Source organism: Bison bison, unplaced genomic scaffold (genome assembly GCF_000754665.1).
Source record: "Bison bison bison isolate TAMUID 2011002044 unplaced genomic scaffold, Bison_UMD1.0 scf7180017864527, whole genome shotgun sequence".
Classification (NCBI taxonomy): Eukaryota; Metazoa; Chordata; class Mammalia; order Artiodactyla; family Bovidae; genus Bison; species Bison bison.
Genome location: NW_011495078.1, coordinates 388,730 through 411,389, shown reverse-complemented (window position 1 = coordinate 411,389; position 22,660 = coordinate 388,730). Strand labels below are relative to the sequence as shown.

Below are 22,660 nucleotides of genomic sequence, written 5' to 3'. Positions count from 1 at the left end.
CAGGACAAGCCCAGAGGAGCTCCGGACTAGCAGACTTTTCTGTTCTAATCTTGTTGAGAACATCCTAGCAACTGAAACTCAGCTCCAGCCAGGGTGGACGGGCTAGTGGGAGCCAGACCAGGCAGCTGCTGGTGACCTTTCTGTTCCTGGGGGCAGGTCCAGTTTTTCCAGGTTCTCTGCCCTGGTCCCCATCATCAAGTCAATCAAATATCAAACGTGAATTAAGTGGTCAGGGGAGAGCAAGCCCAGGTGGACAGTCAGCACACAGCTGGAAGGGCGAGTGCGGCAAAACTATGCATTCAAAGCCCTCTAGCATCCTGTGACTTGTCCAGCTTCTGCTCTGCCCTCCATGCCCAGGCTGTCCACACAGTGTGAACAAACTGGACAGAGTGGCTTCTGCCCCAGGCACCTGGCAAGATGCTGAGGTTATCAAAAATCTCTCAGCCTGTGTGGCCAATAGGCTTCAGGAAAAGAAAGACGAGAGTCACGTAGACCCACGATTGAATGAAAAGTCTCAGATTCCCAGATTACCAGCTGCGGACTCAGTCACTAACATCAGTCCTGTGTTCCATCATTGCTAATGGCAGGTATCCACTAAGCGCCACTGACTGTGAGCTGGGTCAGTGCCTGTAACCAGGTACACAAAAATAAGTTCACAGAAGTCTTTTGACTGTGATGTGCAGGCTTTATAGGCTAAGAAATTTTAAGGAAGACTTAAAGCGCCAACTATTTTTTAGGCAGTAATTCTTACATTTATCTTCTACTGTGCGGAACCCAGTTCCTCATAATGTGCCCCTCTCCCACAGAGCAGCATGGTGAACTCCCGTTCACTCACTCTGCACACAGGGTTTTATAATGGATACTGTAATGCAGTAAAGACCAGAATTCTGCAATGAAAACAGCACCACTATTTTGTCATTAACCTGTTCCTCCAATTATGTGATCCTCAAAATTATGCATATAATTCTGACAAAGAAGAATGATTCAAAAGATAATGCTATCATCACTGTATTTCCTTTGTCTCACAGAAAATCCACTCCTAACAGAAAAAGCTGGGGAGAGAGGAGTGGCTAGAAATGGCCAAAACTTTCTGTCTCCAAGCCCACTGGAGAAAAAGTTACTGAAGATCTGCCACCTAAGCTGCAGATAAAAATATTTGGAACTGTCCAAGTTATTATAAAATTCAAAGACAGAAGAGGAAGGGACTAAGGAAGGGAAGGGGTTGTGGGAGGATGCAGGGAAAGAGAGGAGGAGAAGATGGAAGGAGTTAGTTGGGGGAGAATGTCTTCACCTTGTTCCCAAGTGTGGGGCGCTGAGGTGCGCTCCTCCAAGTGGCTTCACTGAGAAGATACCCCCTGGAGGGAAGGACATTCAGTTCCTTCTGCCAAGTGCAGAGGCCACTCTCTGGTCTCTTGCCTTCCGGGAGCTTGGGTGCCATGGAGACTGTCATGTGACCCAGCAAACACAGTCGTCCAGGGCTGCACCGGACGGGCGTCCACTCTCTGTCCTGCCCGAGATGCTTGCAGGCCCCCGGCTGGCCCTTTCCCATGGCAGGGGGTACCTGCAGGGCACGTGGGAGAAAGCCTACCAGGACCACAGGAGAAAGGTAGGGGCAGGTGTGCAGAGTGGCACCTCGAAGCCACAGCTCCCCTGGAAGCCAAAGGTGAATTTTCTTTTTGGAGATGGAATAGGTGAAATGGCATATCCTTAAAAGGTGGGCCATGCCATACAATAAAAATTCCATTAAATAGACTATGGCTTCCAAGTGCCATGTTTTAGGACCATCCTTTCTCAATCATGGCATATTTCCCCTATCGAAACAACAGACTCCAGAGGGGACTGCTGCTGCTGCTAAGTCGTTTCAGTCGTGTCCGACTCTGTGCGACCCCATAGACGGAAGCCCACCAGGCTCCCCCGTCCCTGGGATCCTCCAGGCAAGAACATGGAGTGGGTTGCCATTTCCTCCTCCAATGCACGAAAGTGAAAAGTGAACGTGAAGTCGCTGAGTCGTGTCCGAGGGGACTAGGAATGGACTTCTGTTTCTGTTAAGAGAGACAGTGGTATTTCCCTCTATCTGACGCAAACGTGGGTCTCATTTGAGAAGGCGGCCCTGTGGTCCCGAGTGGCTGGGCAGTCCTCTGCCCTCGAGACCTCTCAGAGCCATCCAGGCACAGGGTGCTGGCTGGCCATCAAAGCTGAGAAACAAAGAAGCGGCTGTGTGGGAATCAGGGTGCCACAGAGTGATCTGAAGGAGTGAACCCAAGGTCACTGCTCCTCCTGGGGTACCGCCCACCTGGGGGCAAGGTTTGCACGGCGCCTCATCACCTGGCCTTACACCTGCGCCCCTGTGGGAGCCCCTAGGAGCCTCTTGGCTTCGCCCCAGCTCACCTCCCTTCCTGCGACCCCTGGTTCTGGAGCCTTCCCTGCTCACTGAGAACAAGGATGGGCATGCTGCCTCCCTGTCCCCCTCCTCACCTCCCCTGTCTGGGAGGGTGGCCGGTCTGGTTGCCCAGAGCATGTCGGAGCACTAAAGAGCTATGGGTGGGAAGGACTCACCCTGGTATCCCTGTGGTTCCTCTTCTGTACTCGAGTGGGGTCAGCTCTCCTCACTGCTGAGCTGAGAACCCCTGAGGGTAGGAAGGGACTCGGTGCAGCTTTAGGATGACTGGGCCCCTCCCCCAGCCCACAGCACTCCCAGAGTGAGGCCCCTCCCCATGTCTGGGCAGGGCCCCTTCTTGTCTCAGAACCTCATCTCACCCACTCATGCTAAGAAAATTACCTTAATAAAACAGAAATTGCTGCTGATATTTCCTTAACAAAAGCCCGCAGCACCTCCACCTTCCTCTGACCCCACCCTAATGGGCTTGCACCATGGCAAGAGGGCATGAGTCTGGCTCACCTCTGCCCGCTCCCACGCCCTGGGTGATGGGGCAGTGCGGACTGTCCAGCCTCATCCGGCCATGTCCTCTCTCTTGCCTGTCCTTCTGGGGTCCCCTTACTTCAGGGCACAAGTGCTGGTTCCCAAGCATGTTTTCCAAGACCCCTGGCCAGCTCCTGGCTCTCTTCGAAGATGCCTGCTCTGTCACCACACGGCTCTGTGGGTTCGGGTCCCAAATGCCCGGAGCTCAGGTCCTCACACTGGAAAGACGCAGTCGTGGAGCTGCCATTTCCAGATGATCAGATCAGAGGTCTCAGCAGCTGGGTATCTGTGAGCAAGTGGCTAGAATATGGGGGTTCCTTCTTATCGCAAGTGTAATACTTACGGCCCTCGTGCATTTCATCCATCACATTTTAAAATACAAATTCTTCCCTTGTTTGTACAATTTCTGATATGAAACTCTGCATGCATCATTTTGCACTTAATCAATGGCTAAGATGCGAATGCTGAAAATACTGCTGAGGCTCAGAAATTAGAGTCCAGCGGACTTGGGGACGTAATTCACTGTCTCAAAGCCGGGCAGTGCAGAGTGGAAACGTCAGCAGGTAGTTCTGTTTAACAAGATCTCATCCCACACACACTCAATTCTCTACTTGACAATGACCATGTTGGGCCATGTCTGAGGGCTGCCTGTTCCCCTCCAGGGGATGCTCAGGTTCTGAATCCAGTCCGAAGCCTCTTTCAGAACTTTCTGCCCAGGCCCACTTGGTATCTCCGATGCTGTGAGCAACAACCTGCATGTGTTTGCAGGGCCCACAGAGCAGAAGCTGCCCAACAAAGACTCAGGGTGATTGACCGGTGAGGGTGCGTAGGTCACACTGCCTGCTCTGCACAGGTACAGGAGGCCCGGCCGGTGGTGGACAGCCGCGCCCCGCCAACCCTCAGTCACCTCCGCCTGAAACTTGGCAAACTCAAGGTAAGTTTCAGTTCTACTCCAGTTACTGTTACGGCCAACACAACACAAAAAAGGTCAGCTTAAAAACCCAGGAAAATGAAAAAAGCAGGCTCATAGGGAGTAAACAAGTCATGTATCAAAAATAAAATGCCTCTAAGCAGCCAATTAAGCCTGTCTTGCCAGGAATGGAGCTGGTGACAACTGAACCAGAGATCTTCCTTCCCCTCGTCTCCCTGCTGACCTGGCAGGGATCCAGAAGTGGGGAGGGGGCAGGGGGGATCCACGGCAGCAATTTACTCAGCACAGATCTAGAGTAATTAATTAGCATTGTTTCTTTAAACCAGACCATTCCATGACCACCTCGAAATTTTTATTTCTTGGAGTTGAAGCCATCTGGTGAGAGCCAGCATCACATGGCTGTGCTGATCCTTACACCTCCCAGAGCAAAATGCTGCAAGCTTTCCGTGCCCCCAGCGTCAGCCTAACCGGGGAAAACAAAGAGGAGCAAATTGGCAGATCAGTAGGTTCAAAACCTGAAATAAAGTAGGAGGGCTTTCATTTCCTCTGGCCTCAGACCTTCTCTTCTTCTGAGCAGTATAACATCTCCCTCTTAAAATATAAAATGATTTCCTTTGTATTTCACTGACACAGCTCAGAGGTTTTTGAGGAATGACCTAATTTCTCCCTCCCTGTTACTTCCACTCCAAGTCTGTGAAATTTGGCCCCGCCCTCGGGTATCCCAGTTAGGACACAGGAGCCCACCAGCTGCCCAGGGAGAGACCGCAGCAGCATGAGCAGGGGAGAGGAGGCCCCGAGGCCCAGGGGCGGGGCTGCAGGCCCCCTGGACAGGGCTGGGCGCAGGGCAGCCCTGGTACGGCCCTGGCACGGCTGGTGTGTCTGCGCAGCTGGAGGAGGGCCGGCTGTCCGTCATCGACAGGGACAACCGTCTTCTGCTGGAGAAGGTGTCCTGCATCGTGAGGACCGGGCGGCGGACCCGCAGCGGAGCCACCTGTGTGCACAGGAGGTGAGGGGCCCCATCCACGGGCGGGACCAGACTGGGCAAGCCAGGCGCCTCCACCCCTGCAGAGAGAGAGCCCGTGCCTCCAGAGTCAGGCCGGTTCCCACCCTCAGCGGCACCTGGACGCAAGCAGCAGCTATCACGGTCGCAGGCCCCGGTCCACACTGGCCCTGCCAAGCCCGTTCACTTCATTGTGAACGAGAGGGGACACTCCTGCTCAGGAAACCTTCCCTCCCAGAAGGCTCCCAGCTCCTTCTCTTGAAATGAGGATGAGAGTTGATGCCACCACAGGCTTTAACTCTCTCCATGTTTCAACATCTATGCTGTTTTTTGGAGTCTAAATAGGGAGAAAAGAGAGCAGGAACTTTGCAGCCTGAGAGAGAAAAACCCGTTCTGGAGAGGGTCACAAACTCAGCTCAGGACCCGTTCGCAACACACCCTGTGGAAGGTAGACCCGCCGCCGGAGGAGGTACCGCATTTTTCTACTCCTTCCAACCCAGAGCTGTCTGAATTTCCCATTGCCTCCATCAGATTCACCACCTGCATGGACACACAGACTCTGCTGCTTTAGGGCATTTTACTCTATTGTCAGCAAACGTGTGCCGAGTGGTCGTAGCTTAAGAACGGAAGACACAGACAACGACTCGACTGAGCAATCTATCCACTACCTCCTCACTGAAAATGACGTGTGTGTTAGTCACTCAGTCGCGTCTGACTCTTTGCAACCCTATGGACCGTAGCCTGCCAGGCCCCTCTGTCCGTGGAATTCTCCAGGCAAGAATACTGGAGTAGGTTGCTGAATACTGGAGTGGGTTGCCTTCTCCAGGGGATCTTCCTGACCCAGGGATTGAACCTGGGTCTCCCACATTGCAGGTGTCATCTGAGCCATCAAAGAAACCTCCTTGAAAAATTATAAGGAGATAAAAATGAGCTCAGTTGATCAATTATAGGTTGTAGGAGAAACACTTGGTGAAAAGCTTCCTCAGTGGGAAGTTTTGTGACAATTCTGAAATAGCGGTCCCACGCTGCACCCAGAGAGGCGAAGGAAATTAATGATCTGAACGTGTTTCCAGATACTTTGAACTGTATACTCTCCCTTTTCATCTCGTCCTAGTTGCTGGCAAAACCATAATTCTGGATGAAAAAATGATTTTAATTTTGACCTTAATTATCCTGTTTATGAATGTCCCAATGAATCCAATTAAAGGGCTGTAAAGCCTTCACTCGCCCCGTCTGTAGACATGGCTCTGGTATTTCAGGGCCTTGCTTTCCCTTGAAATGCAGCCCATCACGGGAAACAACAGCTAGAAACCAAAGTTTAACTAAACACTTGGTGCCCAGCCTCCCCCGTCCCCTGCCCCCGCAGCCTGACCCAGACACCCGCAGGGGCCCAGCTCTGTGAGGTGGTTTCTGAGCCTGCAGGCATGTGAGTCGACTTGGCTCTGCTAATGCCTCTCTCCTCACTTGGGGGGGTTGTTGAGAAGCCCCCACCTTCCTGCCTACTTGCCTTGGACACTTCTTACAGAATCCGGAGGCATGGAAAGAACACATACATTTCACAAAGATACGTAACTTACAAGTAATCACTAATAACAGGCACACCTGCTCGGCCCTGTTCCAGGATACCACAGCATAGTGAAGGCCACGGGAAAGGGAGTCAGGTGTGTTCTGGTTTCCCAGCACGTGTAAAAGCTGTGTTCACACTATACTGTGGACTATTAAGTGTGCAGTAGCACTGTCTCTTTAAAAAGTACATTCCTTAATTAAAAACAACAACACCCTATTGCTAGAAAATGCCAGCCATCTGAGCCTTCAGTGAGTCATAGTAATGACATAGCAGATCACTTAACAAATATAATAACAATGAAAAACTTTAAAATATTGTGACAGTTACCAAAATGTGACACAAATACATAAGGTGAGCAAATGCTGTTGGAAAAATGACGTCAATGGACTTGCTGGACATAGGGTCGCCCCAAACCTTCCAGTTGTATAAAAATGCAGTAAAACAAGGTGCTAAAGCACTCAGAAAATCTAGCTTGCAATTTATATTGAAAACATGAAGAGTTCATTACAAATCTTTATTTTTAATTATAAAACTAACACTTGTTTATTGTAAAAAATAAAGTATAAAACAGTACAGAGTGGCTGAGTAAAAGGTGGGCTTCTCTCAGTTTGAACTCTCTGGAAGTGCTCATTGCCAACGTATTGCTCGTGAGCTCTGACTTTTCTCCCGTGTAGAGTCCCCTGTTTAAACAAAAACAGCACCACATCCTACATAGTTTTCTTTCAGTTGTTCATTTCATCCAACAACAGATCATGAAGACAGTTTCATGTCAGTGTATAAAGATCTCCATTCCTTTTTAGCAGTTACAAAGTATTTTTGCACAGATATGCCCTAATTTATTTAATCAGCCCCCTAACTATAGAAATTTAGGTTGTTTCCAGGTTTTCACTATTCCACGTGAATCTATGCTAATCATCCTAGCCCATGTTATTCTTGAAACTTATATCCCTAGAAGTGAAATCATTCAATCTGAAGGTGCACACTTAACTTTTTGATGCTACTAAGCTGCCCTTGAGAAGCACCCAGCAATGTGCACGTCTCCCTGTGGTGGCTGCACCCAAAACCCCGTCCCCTCATACCCTGGCCTCCAGACTTCTGCAGAGTAACTGTCTGCACCTACCTTTGGTCATCTTCCTACTGGTGCTGTAGCCACGCGTTCCGGGAAACAAACTCACTCAGAAGGACAGTGCCGATGGCGGAGTGCAGTTTATCACACCGGCGGGCCCAAGGCAGAGTCTCCTCTCAGCCAAGGACCCCAACCAGTTTTTGTGAAAACCTTATATACCCTAAGTGTACGTGCCCAAACCCACCTCCCCAAATTCTCTGAAACTAGTCTGAACAAAGGAAGAGAAAGATACAATCAAAGTTAACCCATGATTCATACGCCTTAAGCCCAGGTAGTTACCAGTGGACAGTTATCAATAGGCCTGTGGTCATACCCCAGTAGCATAACAGAATTTATGATTCTATTTGGTTACACAGATAATTAGGGTATTCTTTTCGGCAATGGAGAGTCTAGGTATGAGCCCTGTGGTTCTTCCATCCGGGGGGCCTGGTTTCCCAGTTGGTATGTCGTTTCCATAGGTGTTGGGCATAGAGCTCCAAGCCCACAGTCCAGCCCAGGACGGAGTCCTGCTTTCAAGACAGCCTGTTCTGTCTGTTTCCTCCTACACCGGTGTGTCTCCTTTAGTTTTTAACATGCATTCTCAATATTTAATTTTTCTATTATCAGTGTCACAAACATTTTTCCATTATTATTTATCATTTCACCTAGTTTATTTCTAAGTCATCAAATCTGTGACTCTTTTCCTTCATGGCATCTGGTTCTTCTGCTGTACATAGAAAGGGCTCTCTCAAGCTAAGATTGGAAAAATATTCTATGTTATCCTTAATCTTTCATAGTTCTCCTGATTCACTTTAAATCTTTAATTAATATAGAATTAAAAAAAACATGGAATTTTTGTTCAAAGTGTGAGAAAAATTTCCCCCAACTGTATTGCTTAAAAAATACCAGCGTATTATATCAGAAGCTTTTCATACTTGACACAGACTACTTTCCAGAGGGTTACAGGCTCACACCCTAGAGCACAAACGGCTCCTGGGTCCTCCTGGATGGAGAAGGGGTCACTCTGCATGACCTTCACGTGGGTCCTGGGCCTTTTCCATTAGGATGTCATATGTTTACTCCTGTGGTTTACAAGACTAACTTGTTTTTTTTTTTTTACATCATTTAATTCGTAACATTTCTGTGTCATTTTATTTCAGATGTGTATCTTTTAAGTGGAACACCATAATTCTGTTTTATGATCTAGTCCGAGTGGCTTTTCCCATCTTACCCATTCATAAATATTGACTTAAGTATTGTATCGTGTTTGCTCTCATTTCTGGCTTTCTGTTTATGTTTCCTTACTTTTTCCCCGTTTATCATTTTGTTTAGCAAATGTCAAGAAAATGCTTGGATCCTGTGCTTCAAATTCATTCTTCATTTATTTACTTTGACTCCCCTGAAACCCTCCTTTTACAAAACAGGAAACAGATAAAGCACAGGAGCAAAGGGAGATGTTAAAGCCAAACAAAGAAAGGGAAAACAGAAGCACCTCGCAGCAGGGTTTCCTGCACTTTTTTGAAGTGTCATCAGCTGCGCTGAGTGTTTAAGTGTGGGGCCAAGGAGCTGCCAGGATAGGACAGGAACCGAAGAGGGGAAAAGCTCCCAGTTTTGACAAAGACCAGGCCCCAGGGAGCCGGCGGGCAGGCGTCCCAGTGCTGGGCTCCCGGGGAGGTCATCGCTGCTCTGTGCTTCCCTTTGTGAAAAGACAGCCATGGAAAGCACAAGGAAGCAACTGCCAGCTCACTGCCTCTGGTCCCAAGTCAGAAATGTGGCCCGAGTGTCACAATCCAGACCCAAAGGCAGCTCCCTCCCAAGTGGCCCCCACACCCAGTGTGGAGTTTTCAACCTCAGCTACTGTGCAGGACGAGGGCGGAGAGACATAGGACAGAGGGACAGACGCCCCGCTGCAGAACTCCCCTGCCGAGGGTCCCCTTCCCTGCCTCGAACCAGCAGGACTTTTCCTTGACAAGTCCCTGCCCTCTATCCTTGGAAACACAGGGACTTGGTCAGCATCCAGGTGGGAGCAGGGGTTGCAACAAAAAACCAAGCTATGTGAAAACTGCAGGTTTAGGGAGGAGAGAACTCTGTTATAGGACAAGAAAGTTGGAAGATGGTTCAAAGAAAGTCCAGTAGCTACCCTTGACCAGCTGTCTGAAGACTGATATCCCCTACCCAACGTCCGGTCAGCTGAGCCTGGGGCCTTTGCTGGTCAGGCACAGACAGGATATGCTGCAGTTTACATTTAAAATTCCAGAAAATATGCTCATTGACTTGGCAGAAAAAAACAGCCCTTCCTCCAGTGCCCTGATTCTTTCATCAGAGCAGTGTCTCCTCCATCTTTCTGTAGTTTTTGCTAGTTTAGATATTAACTTGCAAAGTATCTCAAATATTTTAAAGGAAAGGTTTCAACCTTTCATCTTCCTTGCACTTTCAAATCCTCACTTATCCCTAACTCCAAACTGAGAAATCACTTAACTGATTTGATAGCTTCTTATTGAGGGAGGATAAGATTTCTAAAAGATCAACCGATAAAACCCACTAGGCACCCTGGGTTTGCTGGAGCCTGCAGTCCCTAGAAGTGTGTGTTATTGTGATCTAGTGCCCCAGCCCCAAATAACCCACACACGTGAGAAGGAGACAAAACAGAACAAACGCAAGCGACCCTGGAGAGCGGCAGCGCAGGGTTCTTGCAGCCACTGCAGAGGGCATGAGGCTGACGCCGAGCTCCCTCGGCCCCCGTGAGCTTCCATTGCGCCTCTGTAAAGAGAACCCGCTCCAGAACTCGTGTCAGGGTCAAAGGCTTGCAAAAAAGACTACCGCAGTGCCTGACGTTTACTTGGCAAGCGTGAAATCATGAAATGTTCTTTCCTTCTTTACTGTATGCATCTGCCACACAGGATAAAAACACTAACCAAAAAAAGCACTGACTTGGAAGGTGTACACGCCCCCCATGTTCACAGCAGCACTGTTTACAACAGCCAAGATACGGAACCAACCCAAGTGCCCATCAACGGAAGAATGGATAAAGAACGCGCAAGATATATAGTCATGCATATAGATAGTACTCAGTCACCAAAAAGAACGAAATCTTGCCATTTGAGAAAACGTGAACGGACCTCCTGGGCATTATGCTGAGAAAAATAAGTCAGACAGACAGAGAAAAGCAAACACTGTGCAATCTGCCTTTTATGTGAAATGTAATAATAATAACAAACTCTTAGACACAGAGAACAGATGGGTGGTTGCCAGAGCTGGGGGTGGGAGGTGGGAGGTATGGGTCAGGAGGGTCAAAAAGCCTAACAAAGTAAGACAGAGCTTCGACATTACGCAAACCCAAATTCTGTTCATCTAAAATCTTTAATAAATAGCACATGAAGAGGGCTTCTTTGGCAGTTCAAGGGTAAAGAATCTGCCTGCCAATGGAGGAGACAGAGGTTCGATTCCTGGCCCAGGAAGATCCCACACGCCCTGGAGCCACAACTACTGATCCTGTGCGCCACCAGAGAGGCCACCGCAGTGAGAAGCCGGTGTACCTGAGAGCAGCCCCTGCTCACCGCAACTGGAGAACAGGCCCACGCAGCTGTGAAGACCCAGTGCAGCCGTAAATAAATACATCTGTAAAAATCTACCCTTTCTGCCTCCGCTGCCACCATGGCGCCAGTGAAAAAGCTTATGGCGAAGGGGGGCAAAAAAAGAAGCCGGTCCTGAAGTGCACTCTGGACCCATCCTGCAGAAGATGCTGGTCATGGATGCCACCAAAACCGAGCCATTTCTTCAGGAGAGGATCAAGGTGAATGGAAACGGCTACAATCTGGGCAGCGGTGTCACAACAGTCAGAAAGAAGCAAAAGCAAGATCACTGTAACTTCTGGGGTCCTTTTCCAAAAGATATTTGAAATATCTTACAAAACAATATTTGAAGAAGAATGATCTACATGATTGGTTACGCATAGTTGCTAACAGCAAAGAAGGTTATAAGCTGTGTTACTTCCAGATTAATCAAGATGAAGGAGAGGAGGAAGATGACAATTAAAACTCAATCTAGAATATTTGTATAAGTTCTTAAATAAAATTTATCAACCCCCCAAACAATTTTTTTAAAGAACACATGGTGGGCAAGTGGTACTTTAAGATATTTGTCCACTTCAAGGATTTTATAATCTTGGTGTGTGTGTGTGTGTGTGTGTGTGTGTGTGTGCGTACTGGAAATAAATGAATGATGAAACATTAGGAGATGGTGTCGTTAAGATTATTTCAATTCTTACATGAGAAGACTGAACTAGGAACTGGGTGACATTTTTACTCAGGTGACTGAATTTAATTATTATATAGTCTTGTATTATCATTCAATGTGTTTTATGAGAGCCTACTACTTACCAAGCATTCAGCATCCATCAGGGATTTATTATTTTAGGCTTATAGTTAAAGGTGAAAGAGAACACAATAGGTCCTAGTTAAAGGTTTTAGCCATTTAAGATAATGGGGAAAAGAACAGAGTGGCTTTTTAAAAATGCATTTTTAATTGAAGGATAATTGCGATATTGTGTTGGTTTCTGCCAAACATCAACATGGATGAGCCATAGGTATACATATGTCCCCTCCCTCTTGAGCTTCCCTCCCACCTTCCACCCCATCCCCCTCTGCTTATTTAAGCCACAGGATTCCATCAATGTGTTGACTGAGGTGGCTCTTCTACCTGCCAATAAGTTTTGGGAACATCTTGTGATCACGCAGGCTATCCCTTGATGGGTTGTGTGCCTGATTACTCTTTAACCATATCATGCAAATAAAAACTGTAAGAATCCAACTCCTAGTGTTTCACGTGAGACTTTGTTTTGCACCCTGTGGTCCCCCTGACACACGCAGTGTGCAAGGCCAGGGTGAGCAGACATGCTCCAGGGCAGGACGTGACTGAGAGCCTTCATTCTCTCCTCTTCCGAGTCCTGGTGCGTCCACAGCAGAGAAAGCAGCCCTCATCTACCCTTTCCCTGAGAGACCTGGATGACTAGGTCCCACTGCCGCAGTCTCTATCCAAGGGCAGTCCCCAACACAGCCTTTCAGGGAGGGATGAGGGAAATAACAGAAAAAAGAAAACTTCTGGGATGTGGCTGACTTTCTAAAGGCCCAGCACCTTACAACACCAAGCCAGAAGGTTCAAAGTGAAATTGTGGAAGTACCAGTCTAGTATAAAAGTACTTTGACCCATTTCAGAAAGATTTTCAACAATACAATTGACATAGCAAAAGATCATGTGTTTATTTACATATTTCTCCAAAGAGTATGGACAAATGGCTAAGAAACCCATGAGAAGATGCTCAATACAATTAGGGGAATGCAAGTCAAAACCACAATGAGAACTCACTCCACACCCACCAGGTGACTAAAATCAAAACACAGAAGACAGGAGTTGAGGCGGGCTGTGGTGATGGGATGTGAAATTGTGCAGCCAACCTAGGAAACAGTCTGGCCTCTAAAGTTAAGCACAGATTTACTATATCACTTAACAATTCCACTCTTTGGTATATACCCAAGAGAATTAAAAACACATGTCCACACAAAAAGTTGTACAAGAATGTTCCATCAACTGATGAACAAATGAACAAAATAGGATACAACCACACTATAGAATATTATGTAACCATGAAAAGGAATAAGGGACTTCCCTGGTGGCTCAGACAGTGAGGAATTTGCCTGCAATGCAGGAGACCTGGGAGTAAAGTTCTATACATGCCACATTGCAGATAAACATTGAGACATTCTGCTCAGTGAAAGAGGCCCGATACAAATGGCCACACAGCGTGTGATTCCACTTCTATGAAACGCCCAGAATGGCCAGTCCGTAGAGACGCAAAGTAGATTCGTGGGTGCCAAGGGCTGGGGAGGAGAACTGGGAGCCGTAGCTGCATGTGGCCCTTTGGGTCGGAATGACGAAAGTTTCCTAAAATTGGATTTGGGGACGACTGCACAATGTAGAATATACCAAAACCCCTGAAAACACAGCTTGAAACAGTGAATTTTATGTTATACAATTGTGTCTCAATAAGGCTGTTATTTTTGTAAAGAGGACCAGGAAGATGCCCTGGAGGAGGGGATGGCAACCCATACCAGTATTCTTTTCTTGCCTGGAGAATACTCTGTAGAGTAGAAGAGCCTGGCTGGCCACAGTCCATATGGTCATACAGAGGCAGACATGACTGAAGCAACTTAGCATGCACACAAGGTATTTTTTTTTTAAGGTTATATAATTAATTCTAAATAAAGTAGAATTGTCAATGAATTTAAATACTTCATTTCCCAAGTGTTCTAGAAAACTGACATTTTACCGTCTTTACCTAAGGAAAGTGTTTGTTTCCAACATGTATTTTTGATCCCACGGGAACTGAAGCTGAAGTTCAGCGAGGCCACCTCCTGGACCCAAAAGATGAAGTGGAGGGGAGGACTCAGAACAGAGGAGGAGAGAAGACGCGCCAGAAGCAGCGGTGGACATGCGGCAAGGCCGGCACGGCCTCCTGGGGCAGCCCCCGTGCTCAGGGACGCTGCCCCCCACCCTGGCCAGGCCTCCTCACCTTATCACGCAGGGACAGCCACACGCGTGTGAGTCAGCATCCCAACTGTGTGTGTTCACAGGATGTCTGAGCAGATGATGCAGCAAAACTATTTTCTGTGCTTCTAGGGCTGATAGCTGAAAACAAATTATGCAGAGTAATACTGGGAGCTAAAGGCTTTTGAATTGGATTTTTCTCTCTAGTTAGGAACACATACTCTGTTACCATATTTTGTGTTGTTGTGGATTGCACCTGTTTATAATTTTCAGATGTATTTGTATAATTTGCCTTAAAGGTCTGTGATTATCACTTTAACAAATATCTAAATAAATCAGATTAAAACTACTCAATGTGATGAAATTACACCCAGATCCCAAGACACAGACCCTAAGAAGTAAGAGCAATCAGTAGGTCTCAGTTAGAGACCTGTGCATGTGTGCATGTGCCAGGCCCTGGGACAGGCCTGAGGCTCCAGACGAGAAGGTGGACGTGGTCTCGCTTCCCAGAGCTGGACCCTTGCGAGCATCATGGCACATAACACTTGGCTGTATTTAGCTCATACTGCAGGTTTAGGTAGAATTCTCCACTGAAATAAAAGAGGAGAACTGGGAGCTCACATCACCCTTTCCTGCACAAACCCTTGAAGATCCACGGCCCGTCTCCTCTCAGGCCTCCATGTGCACGTGGAACCACCCAGGCTCCTCCCTGCTCCCAGCACACACGCCCTTCAACGACGGTGTTTAAAATCATAGCCTGGAGTCAGACAGACCTGGATGTGAGTTTTGACCCTTCAGAGGATTCTCTGAGTGACTGTGAGAAGATTACTCAGCCTCTCTGAACCCCCATCGGCAGAGAGAGCTGGTGCTAGAACCTGGCCCAAGACTGAATTTGGCCTTCATTATGTTAGGGGGAATCCTCAGAACCCATGCAAGCTGTCCACACCCCTTCCCTGTCCAGAAGCCTCAAACTGGGCATAGTACTGTGTCAAGAATCTTGAGCTCAGTGCCAAATTGCTAGAAAAAGCTCTCTAGTAGCAATCGAAAGTTTGGTTTATGAGCCCTCATATCTGCGCCTCCTTTATAACTGTGGCTACTTAGGGTCGACATCTGCCCTTCCCAACCACAGCCAGTTTTGTCTTGCCTTTGTCCCCACCCCAGTGACCACTTTACTCCCAGAGGTGAGTTTTAGTAGCTGGTCTCTGCAGCTTCACCCTGAAAAGTCCCAATGCAGTGAATTTACTCAATATGTTTCTGATGTTTGAGGCCCTTGGTACTCAACTCCAAAATGCAAAAGAAGCTTGGTTGCACACAGAGGGAAAAAAAGATTTGTTATACATGAAAAAGTTGTCCAAAAATGTCCTATTTCTAGCAAAAAAAAAAAAAACACCACCAACAACTTGTTATCTGTTGAGCTTTTGAAACAATTACTCAATTACCTGTATTCACCAATGTATTGTGTGCTCAGCTGTGTCCGACTCCTTGCGACTCCATGGACTGTAGCCCACCAGGCTCCTCTGTCCATGGAATTCCCCAGGCAAGAATACTGAGTGGGATGCCATGCCCTCCTCCAGGGGATCTTCCCTACCCAGGGATCCACTCAGTGTCTCCTGCATTGACCCAGAAGCAAGTTGGGGAAACCACAAAACAAACTGACCCTCGAAACAATGGCCAAAACGGACAAGGCCTCCGGATCCTCAGGGTCTGGCCTCTCCAGTCCCTTCGCCTGACGTGGCCCGGGTCCGGCTCAAGGCGTCCGCAGAACTGACCGGCCGGCAGCCTCTGCAGGGCCTGGAGGAGCCGGCGGAGGCGCGCCCTCTGGTGTTGGGCCCTGGGGCCGCAGCCCAGCTCAGAGCGGGCCGTGCGGGTGGGACCACAGAGCCCCCAGCTGCCCGACACGAGGCTTCTGTCCCTTCCTGCCGTTTGATGAGAAAGGTCAGGAGCCCACAACTCCAGCTTGCCTAATTAGCACTCTTTCTCTCAGGCTGTTTCCAATATCTTCATCAAATTGTAAATTGTAGCAATCAATTATCTCAACAAATATGTACTAAGTCACCCAAAATACTCAGGCCTGATCAAGAAGAATGAGTGAATTCAATCACCCCAGGTGCTTCCCTGGTAGCTCAGGGAAGAATCTGCATGCAATTTAAGAGACCTGGGTTTGATCCCTCGGTCAGGAAGATTCCCCTGGAGACGGAAAAGGCTACTCACTCTAGTATTCTTGCCAGGAAATCACATGTACACAGGAGCCCGGCTGGCTACAGTCCATGGGGTCGCAAGAGTCAGACACGACTGAGCAGCTAAACCACCACCACAATCACCACCTGCTCCCTGTGCTCAGATCTTCAGCATGATTTTATGGGCCGGTTTTATAACAAGTCTCCAAGTCATGAAATCCAATTCGGGAAGATAATAGATTCCCCAAGAATTTTAACAGAGTCGTGTGTAGAAGCAGCAGGAGTAAGACCTGCCCTTTGAGGATCTGTGTCCATTAGGGCAGTAATCTGTGGGGCCGTGGCTGGGGGATGAACCAGGGACACAGGCACCGGTTTCCAAGTGGGTGTTAGCTGCAGTCCTTGGAGCCTGTCTGTAGTGAGCACAGCGGGACACAAAGAAGGCTCTGGGAGACAGATCTAATGTTTGGACAGAGGTTAGTCCCAAATTTGTAGAACTGTCATTGTAAAATGACGACAGAATATCTGAAAATCACTATCTTTTTAAGAGTTACCTGTATCCTTTCAACTTTAGCCAATTAGTCTTTTGTTGTTGTTGCTCAGTCACTCAGTCATGTCTGACTCTTTGAGACCCCATGGACTGCAGCACCCCAGGCTTCCCTGTCCTTCACCAACTCCCAGAGCTTGCACAAACTCATGTCCATCGAGTCGGTGACGCCATCCAACCATCTCGTCCTCTGTCGTCCCCTTCTCCTCCCGCCTTCGATCTTTCCCAGCATCAGGGTCTTTTCCAGTGACTCAGTTCTTCACATCAGGTGGCCAAGGTATTGCATCAGTCCTTCCAATGAATATTCAGGACTGATTTCCTTTCGGATGGACTGGTTTGATCTCCTTGCAGTCCAAGGGACTCTCAAGAGTCTTCTCCAACACCACGCTTCAAAAGCATCAATTCTTCAGCACTCAGCTTTATTTATAGTCCAACTCTCACATCCATACATGATTACTGGAAAAAAACATAGCTTTGACTAGATGGACCTTTGGTGGCAAAGTAACGTCTCTGCTTTTTAATATGCTGTCTAGGCTGGTCATAGCTTTTCTTCCAAGGAGCAAGCGTCTTTTAATTTTATGGCTGCAGTCACCATTTACAGTGATTTTGGAGCCCAAGAAAATAAAGTCTGTCACTGTTTCCATTGTTTCTCCATCTGTTTGCCATGAAGTAAGGGGACCTGATGCCATGATCTTTGTTTTCTGAATGTTGAGCTTTAAGCAGCTTTTTCACTCTCCTCTTTCACTTTCATCAAGAGGCTCTTTAGTTCCTCTTTGCTTTCTGCCACAAGGGTGGCATCATATGCATACCTGAGGTTATTGATGTTTCTCCCAGCATTCTTGATTCCAGCTTGTGCTTGTGGTATTTCGCATGATGTACTCTGCATAGAAGTTAAATAGGCAGGGTGACAACATACAGCCTTGATGTTCTCCTCTCCCGATTTGGAACCAGTCTAGTGCTTCTTAAATGACTCCCCTGCCGTGGCCTGATCGCAGCAGTCCTCACTCCAGTGGGCAAGATGGCTCTCTTTTTGTTTCTGAGTAATTTAATTTCTTAAGAAACCCCTTGGGATGTTTAATATTCTGGTCAGACTGAAAATCTGTGCCTTGTTTTCCTGACTGTGTTTCATGGACTATTTTAGGAGGGACTCATCAGAGAAACAGCAAAACAGAGACTTGCACGTGTGCGATTTCAAAGAACGTAGTACTGCATAAGAATATCAGTGAGCAGCTGTTTCCCAGTATCTTGCTGACTTCAAACAAGTTCACATGCCAGGAACCCCTGGACTAGGGGTTTGGAGCCCCTTGGAGGAAGTTGTATTGTTGTCTAATGTAACTCATGACGTGACTGATGGTATCAGGGTCTTGTTCTCTTTCCATGTGTGATTCTTCATTGTCCCACTTCGCAGGCAGTGGAAGTGAGTCCTGCAGAAAAAGCAGGCAGTTTGAGGGACCACCCCTCAGACACCTGAGCTATTGCCTCTGATTGGAGCTTTTGTGTCGCAGGCGTGAGGGGGTGTGTCGGGGGACAGTCGTGTGCACCTCGTTGTGGTGGAGTCGCTGCCGCTGGAAATGGCACGACCGCGGCTGTGGTTTCCCTTCACACCCCTGGTTAGAACCTGAGGACCAGGGCAGCAGGCCCAAGGTCTGTAAAGACATGACAGGCAGGGAAAGCAAATCCAAGTCCAGACCAAGCTGCTACTCCAGAAAGAAAAGAGTGCTGCTCTTTCCAAGGTAGAAGCCCAGGGCAGTCAGCCTGGTCTGCAGTAGCTGGCTGGGCCTTGGTACAAAGGCCCCTTAAAGGCACAGGGCTGGCCACCTGGCTACTGACAACGGCTACCTCATCTGAGGCGAGAGAGGCCATGCCACCTTCTCAAGGCCACCGTGGCCAAGGAAGGAAGGGGAGGGAGAGGCAGGAGGACGAGAAGGGGAAGGGGAGAGGAGTGGGATGGCACCGGTTGACTGAGGAGTTTGCTCTTTGGCCAGGCTGAGACTGGCCTGGAGCTGCTGGGTAAACATAGTCCTGAGGGAGGTGTGTTAAAAGTGTCAGTCGCTCCGTCAGGACTCAGACCCCGGATCTGAAAGGAGGTGACCCTGCCACAGCCCAGGAGGTGGTGAGGTGCATGATTGCTACACAGGCATACATGTGTGCTCAGGCATGTTGACTCTTTTTGTGACTCCAGGGACTGCAGCCTGCCAGGCTCCTCTGTCCATGGAATTTTCTGGGCAAGAGTACTAGAGTGGGTTGCCGTTTCCTCCTCTAGGGGAGCTTCCTGACCCACGGATCGAACCCATGTCTCCTGCACTGGCAGGCGAATTCTTTACCACTGAGCCACCAGGGGAGGGTGCTTTGAAAGTTGAGAAATCTCATTTGGATATTGGTTATTGCTTCAGGATTCTTATGACTTTGAAATTAAACTTTCTCAAGGTTTAGATTCATAACGTAGTCGAACGCCACCGTGATCATCTTGATCGTGTGCAAGGAGACGGTTCTGGAGCTGCCATCAAGAGCAAGAAAGAATGTACTGGAAAAAAGTGATAGATTGTGCTTTCAAGAGTATATATTTACTTTATTAAATCCTTTTGCAGTGAAGCTTTTAATGCCTGAAGACATTTGGAGAATCTGGCCTCATGGAATGAATTAAAAGATACGTAATCTTCAAACTACTGCACTATTGCCCTCATCTCACACACTAGCAAAGTAATGCTCAAAATTTTCCAAGCTAGGTTTCAACAGGACATGAACCGAGAACTTCCAGATATTCAAGCTGGATTTAGAAAAGGCAGAGGAACCAGAGATCAAATTGCCAACATGTACTGGATCACAGAAAAAGCAAGAAAATCCAAGGGAAACATCTACTTCTGCTTCATTGACTATGCTAAAGCCTTTGACTGTGCAAATCACACCAAACTATGGAAAATTCTTCAAGAGATAGGAATACCAGACCACCTGACCTGCCTCCTGAGAAATATGTATACAGGTCAAGAATCAATAATTAGAACTAGACATGGAACAATGAACTGGTTCCAAATTGGGAAAGGAGTACATCAAGCTGTATAGTCACCCTGCCTATTTAACTTCTATGCAGAGTATCTCACGCGCAGTGATGGGCTGGATGAAGCACAAGCTGGAATCAAGAATGCTGGGAGAAACATCAATAACCTCAGGTATGCATATGATGCCACCCTTGTGGCAGAAAGCAAAGAGGAACTAAAGAGCCTCTTGATGAAAGTGAAAGAGGAGAGTGAAAAAGCTGCTTAAAGCTCAACATTCAGAAAACAAAGATCATGGCATCAGGTCCCCTTACTTCATGGCAAACAGATGGAGAAACAATGGAAACAGTGACAGACTTTATTTTCTTGGGCTCCAAAATCACTGTAAATGGTGACTGCAGCCATAAAATTAAAAGACGCTTGCTCCTTGGAAGAAAAGCTATGACCAGCCTAGACAGCATATTAAAAAGCAGAGACGTTACTTTGCCACCAAAGGTCCATCTAGTCAAAGCTATGTTTTTTTCCAGTAATCATGTATGGATGTGAGAGTTGGACTATAAATAAAGCTGAGTGCTGAAGAATTGATGCTTTTGAAGCGTGGTGTTGGAGAAGACTCTTGAGAGTCCCTTGGACTGCAAGGAGATCAAACCAGTCCATCCGAAAGGAAATCAGTCCTGAATATTCATTGGAAGGACTGATGCAATACCTTGGCCACCTGATGTGAAGAACTGAGTCACTGGAAAAGACCCTGATGCTGGGAAAGATCGAAGGCGGGAGGAGAAGGGGACGACAGAGGACGAGATGGTTGGATGGCGTCACCGACTCGATGGACATGAGTTTGTGCAAGCTCTGGGAGTTGGTGAAGGACAGGGAAGCCTGGGGTGCTGCAGTCCATGGGGTCTCAAAGAGTCAGACACTACTGATCTGAACTGAATCTTCAAACATATCTAGGAAATGTCAGAATAATTCAGTTACTGAGGACTTTAATCCAAACTGAATTCACTCTTTTATTTTGTCATTTTAAAAGTGTGTTTGAAGGAAGGAAAATTTTAGATTATATTTGTGATTTTACTAAATGTTCATCTCAAATATATGACTTTAGCACTAATATATGTTAATTTAAAAATGTTCAATTAAGACTCTAAACGTGAAATTGGGTATGACAAGTCACCTGGCCAGTCTTAGCACAACAGAGATGTTCCAGGCCTACCTGAGGTTCCAGAAACTGTCTGGCATCCTGGCCAGCCATTCAGTGGAGCTGAGCGGGTCAGAAGGTAAACAAGGGCTGTCTTGGTGCAGAGACCTCAAGTGGAGTAGAGCAAACCATCTGGCCTTGAGATGGGCTCAGAAATGGCTGATTTTCACCCTGCTGGTTTGTGTCTCTCGGGCTTCTTAGCAACACTTCCTCTACAACTATTGCCATTAGTAATAAATGGCATTAATAATGTAATCTAATGTGAGGCAATGTATCTTGATATTCATGTTAATATAATTATGCTCCTTTCACAAGACATTGCACATTGCCAATGTCCTAATTTGTCCTGCCGTGGATAGTTTAAGGATCTTTCTACCCATTGTTCAGTTAGTTTTCTATTTTACCCAAATGGTCACATATGATCAGCACTTCTCTATCCCTTGCTTCTTCCCCCTTAATATATCTTGGAGGTTGTTCCATATCCACACATAGAACTGCTTGTTCCTGTAATTAGCTGCATGGTATTTCACTATGTGAGAATGCTGTGACTTTTTTTATCCGTTTCCAACCTGATGGATTATTAAACTGTCCCTAACTTTTTGCTTTTACAGACAATGTTGTAATGACTATCCCCATGCAACAGGTCACTCTGCACACATGCAAAATGCGTCTCTAGAAGATATCTCCCAGAATTGGAAGTGTTAGGGCTGAGTATCGGAGAAGGCAATGGCAACCCACTCCAGTACTCTTACCTGGAAAATCCCATGGATGGAGGAGCCTGGTAGGCTGCAGTCCATGGGGTCGCTAAGAGTCAGACACGACTGAGAGACTTCACTTTCACTTTTCACTTCCATGCATTGGAGAAGGAAATGGCAACCCACTCCAGTGTTCTTGCCTGGAGAATCCCAGGGGCGGGGGAGCCTGATGGGCTGCCGTCTGTGGGGTCACACAGAGTCGGACACGACTGAAGCGACGTCGTAGTAGTAGTAGTAGTAGTAGTAGGGCTGAGTATGTACATTCGTAGTTTTGGAAGACATGCAACTTGTTCACCATAGAGCATGTATCAACATCACTCACAAAACAGTGTATGAAGAGGTCTGTTTCCTCTACTTTAGCCAACAAAGTGTCACCAAATTTTTTGATCTTTGCTAATGTATGAAAAGTGATATCCCACGATTTTAGTTTTCTTATTATGAGTGAAGTTGAGCTTTCTTTCATATGTTTAGAATCCACTTGCATTTCTTATCCTATGAACTGCATTTTCATATCATTTACCCATTTTTTTCCCCTCTTGAGCCACTGGTCCCTTTATATTGGCTAATTACATCTAAAGGAAATTAGTATCTTATGGTAGATTTAAAATTTCTCCCTACCTTGTCTTTTGACTTCAAGTGCTGTTTGTCTACAGTTTTTTTTTGGTGGGGGTTATGGTAATGAGAATGCATTGTCTTTATTTTAAAAGTTGAACTTCATTATGGGGAAGAAAGGTTCAGCTTACATCACCTCCACTCCAATTGCTTACATGTCACTTGATTTCTGACTTTGTTAGTACTGACCATTCCCTGTTAGTCCCTCCACTCCTTCCTGAGTGCATCTTTGCTCTTTGCACTTAGATATTTACTCATCTGTTTCCCTCTACTAGACCGAACACATTACATGTACAGACATTGCTCTCAAGTAAGCAT

At 47.1% G+C, this 22,660-nt stretch overlaps 1 protein-coding gene and 1 pseudogene across 3 annotated transcripts; both read left to right on the top strand.

Moving 5' to 3' along the window:
• The first annotated feature begins 1,479 nt into the window (after positions 1-1,479).
• Positions 1,480-14,391, top strand: LOC104982119. Of its 3 annotated transcripts, none has more exons than XM_010831435.1 (5): positions 1,480-1,606; positions 3,774-3,854; positions 4,739-4,857; positions 5,197-5,320; positions 13,863-14,391. In XM_010831435.1, the coding sequence occupies exons 1-5, from the start codon at positions 1,517-1,519 to the stop codon at positions 14,121-14,123; spliced, it is 675 nt and encodes a 224-aa protein (XP_010829737.1). In that variant the 5' UTR covers positions 1,480-1,516; the 3' UTR covers positions 14,124-14,391. The 3 variants fall into 3 exon arrangements, with proteins under 3 accessions (XP_010829737.1, XP_010829739.1, XP_010829736.1); XM_010831437.1 differs by having other exon boundaries at positions 5,188-5,320; positions 13,911-14,391; XM_010831434.1 differs by having other exon boundaries at positions 5,188-5,320.
• On the top strand, positions 11,178-11,558 carry LOC104982118 (annotated as a pseudogene).
• Positions 14,392-22,660: the final 8,269 nt, after the last annotated feature.

What these genes read in the sequence shown, in the direction of transcription:
- LOC104982119 (XM_010831434.1), top strand. Translation starts at nt 1,517, where the DNA reads ATGCTTGCAGGCCCCCGGCTGGCCCTTTCCCATGGCAGGGGGTACCTG. An exon ending in ACCAGGACCACAGGAGAAAG is followed by an intron (nt 1,607 to 3,773) that starts GTAGGGGCAGGT and finishes TGCTCTGCACAG; the next exon opens with GTACAGGAGGCCCGGCCGGT. An exon ending in GCCACCTGTGTGCACAGGAG is followed by an intron (nt 4,858 to 5,187) that starts GTGAGGGGCCCC and finishes TGTTTTTTGGAG; the next exon opens with TCTAAATAGGGAGAAAAGAG.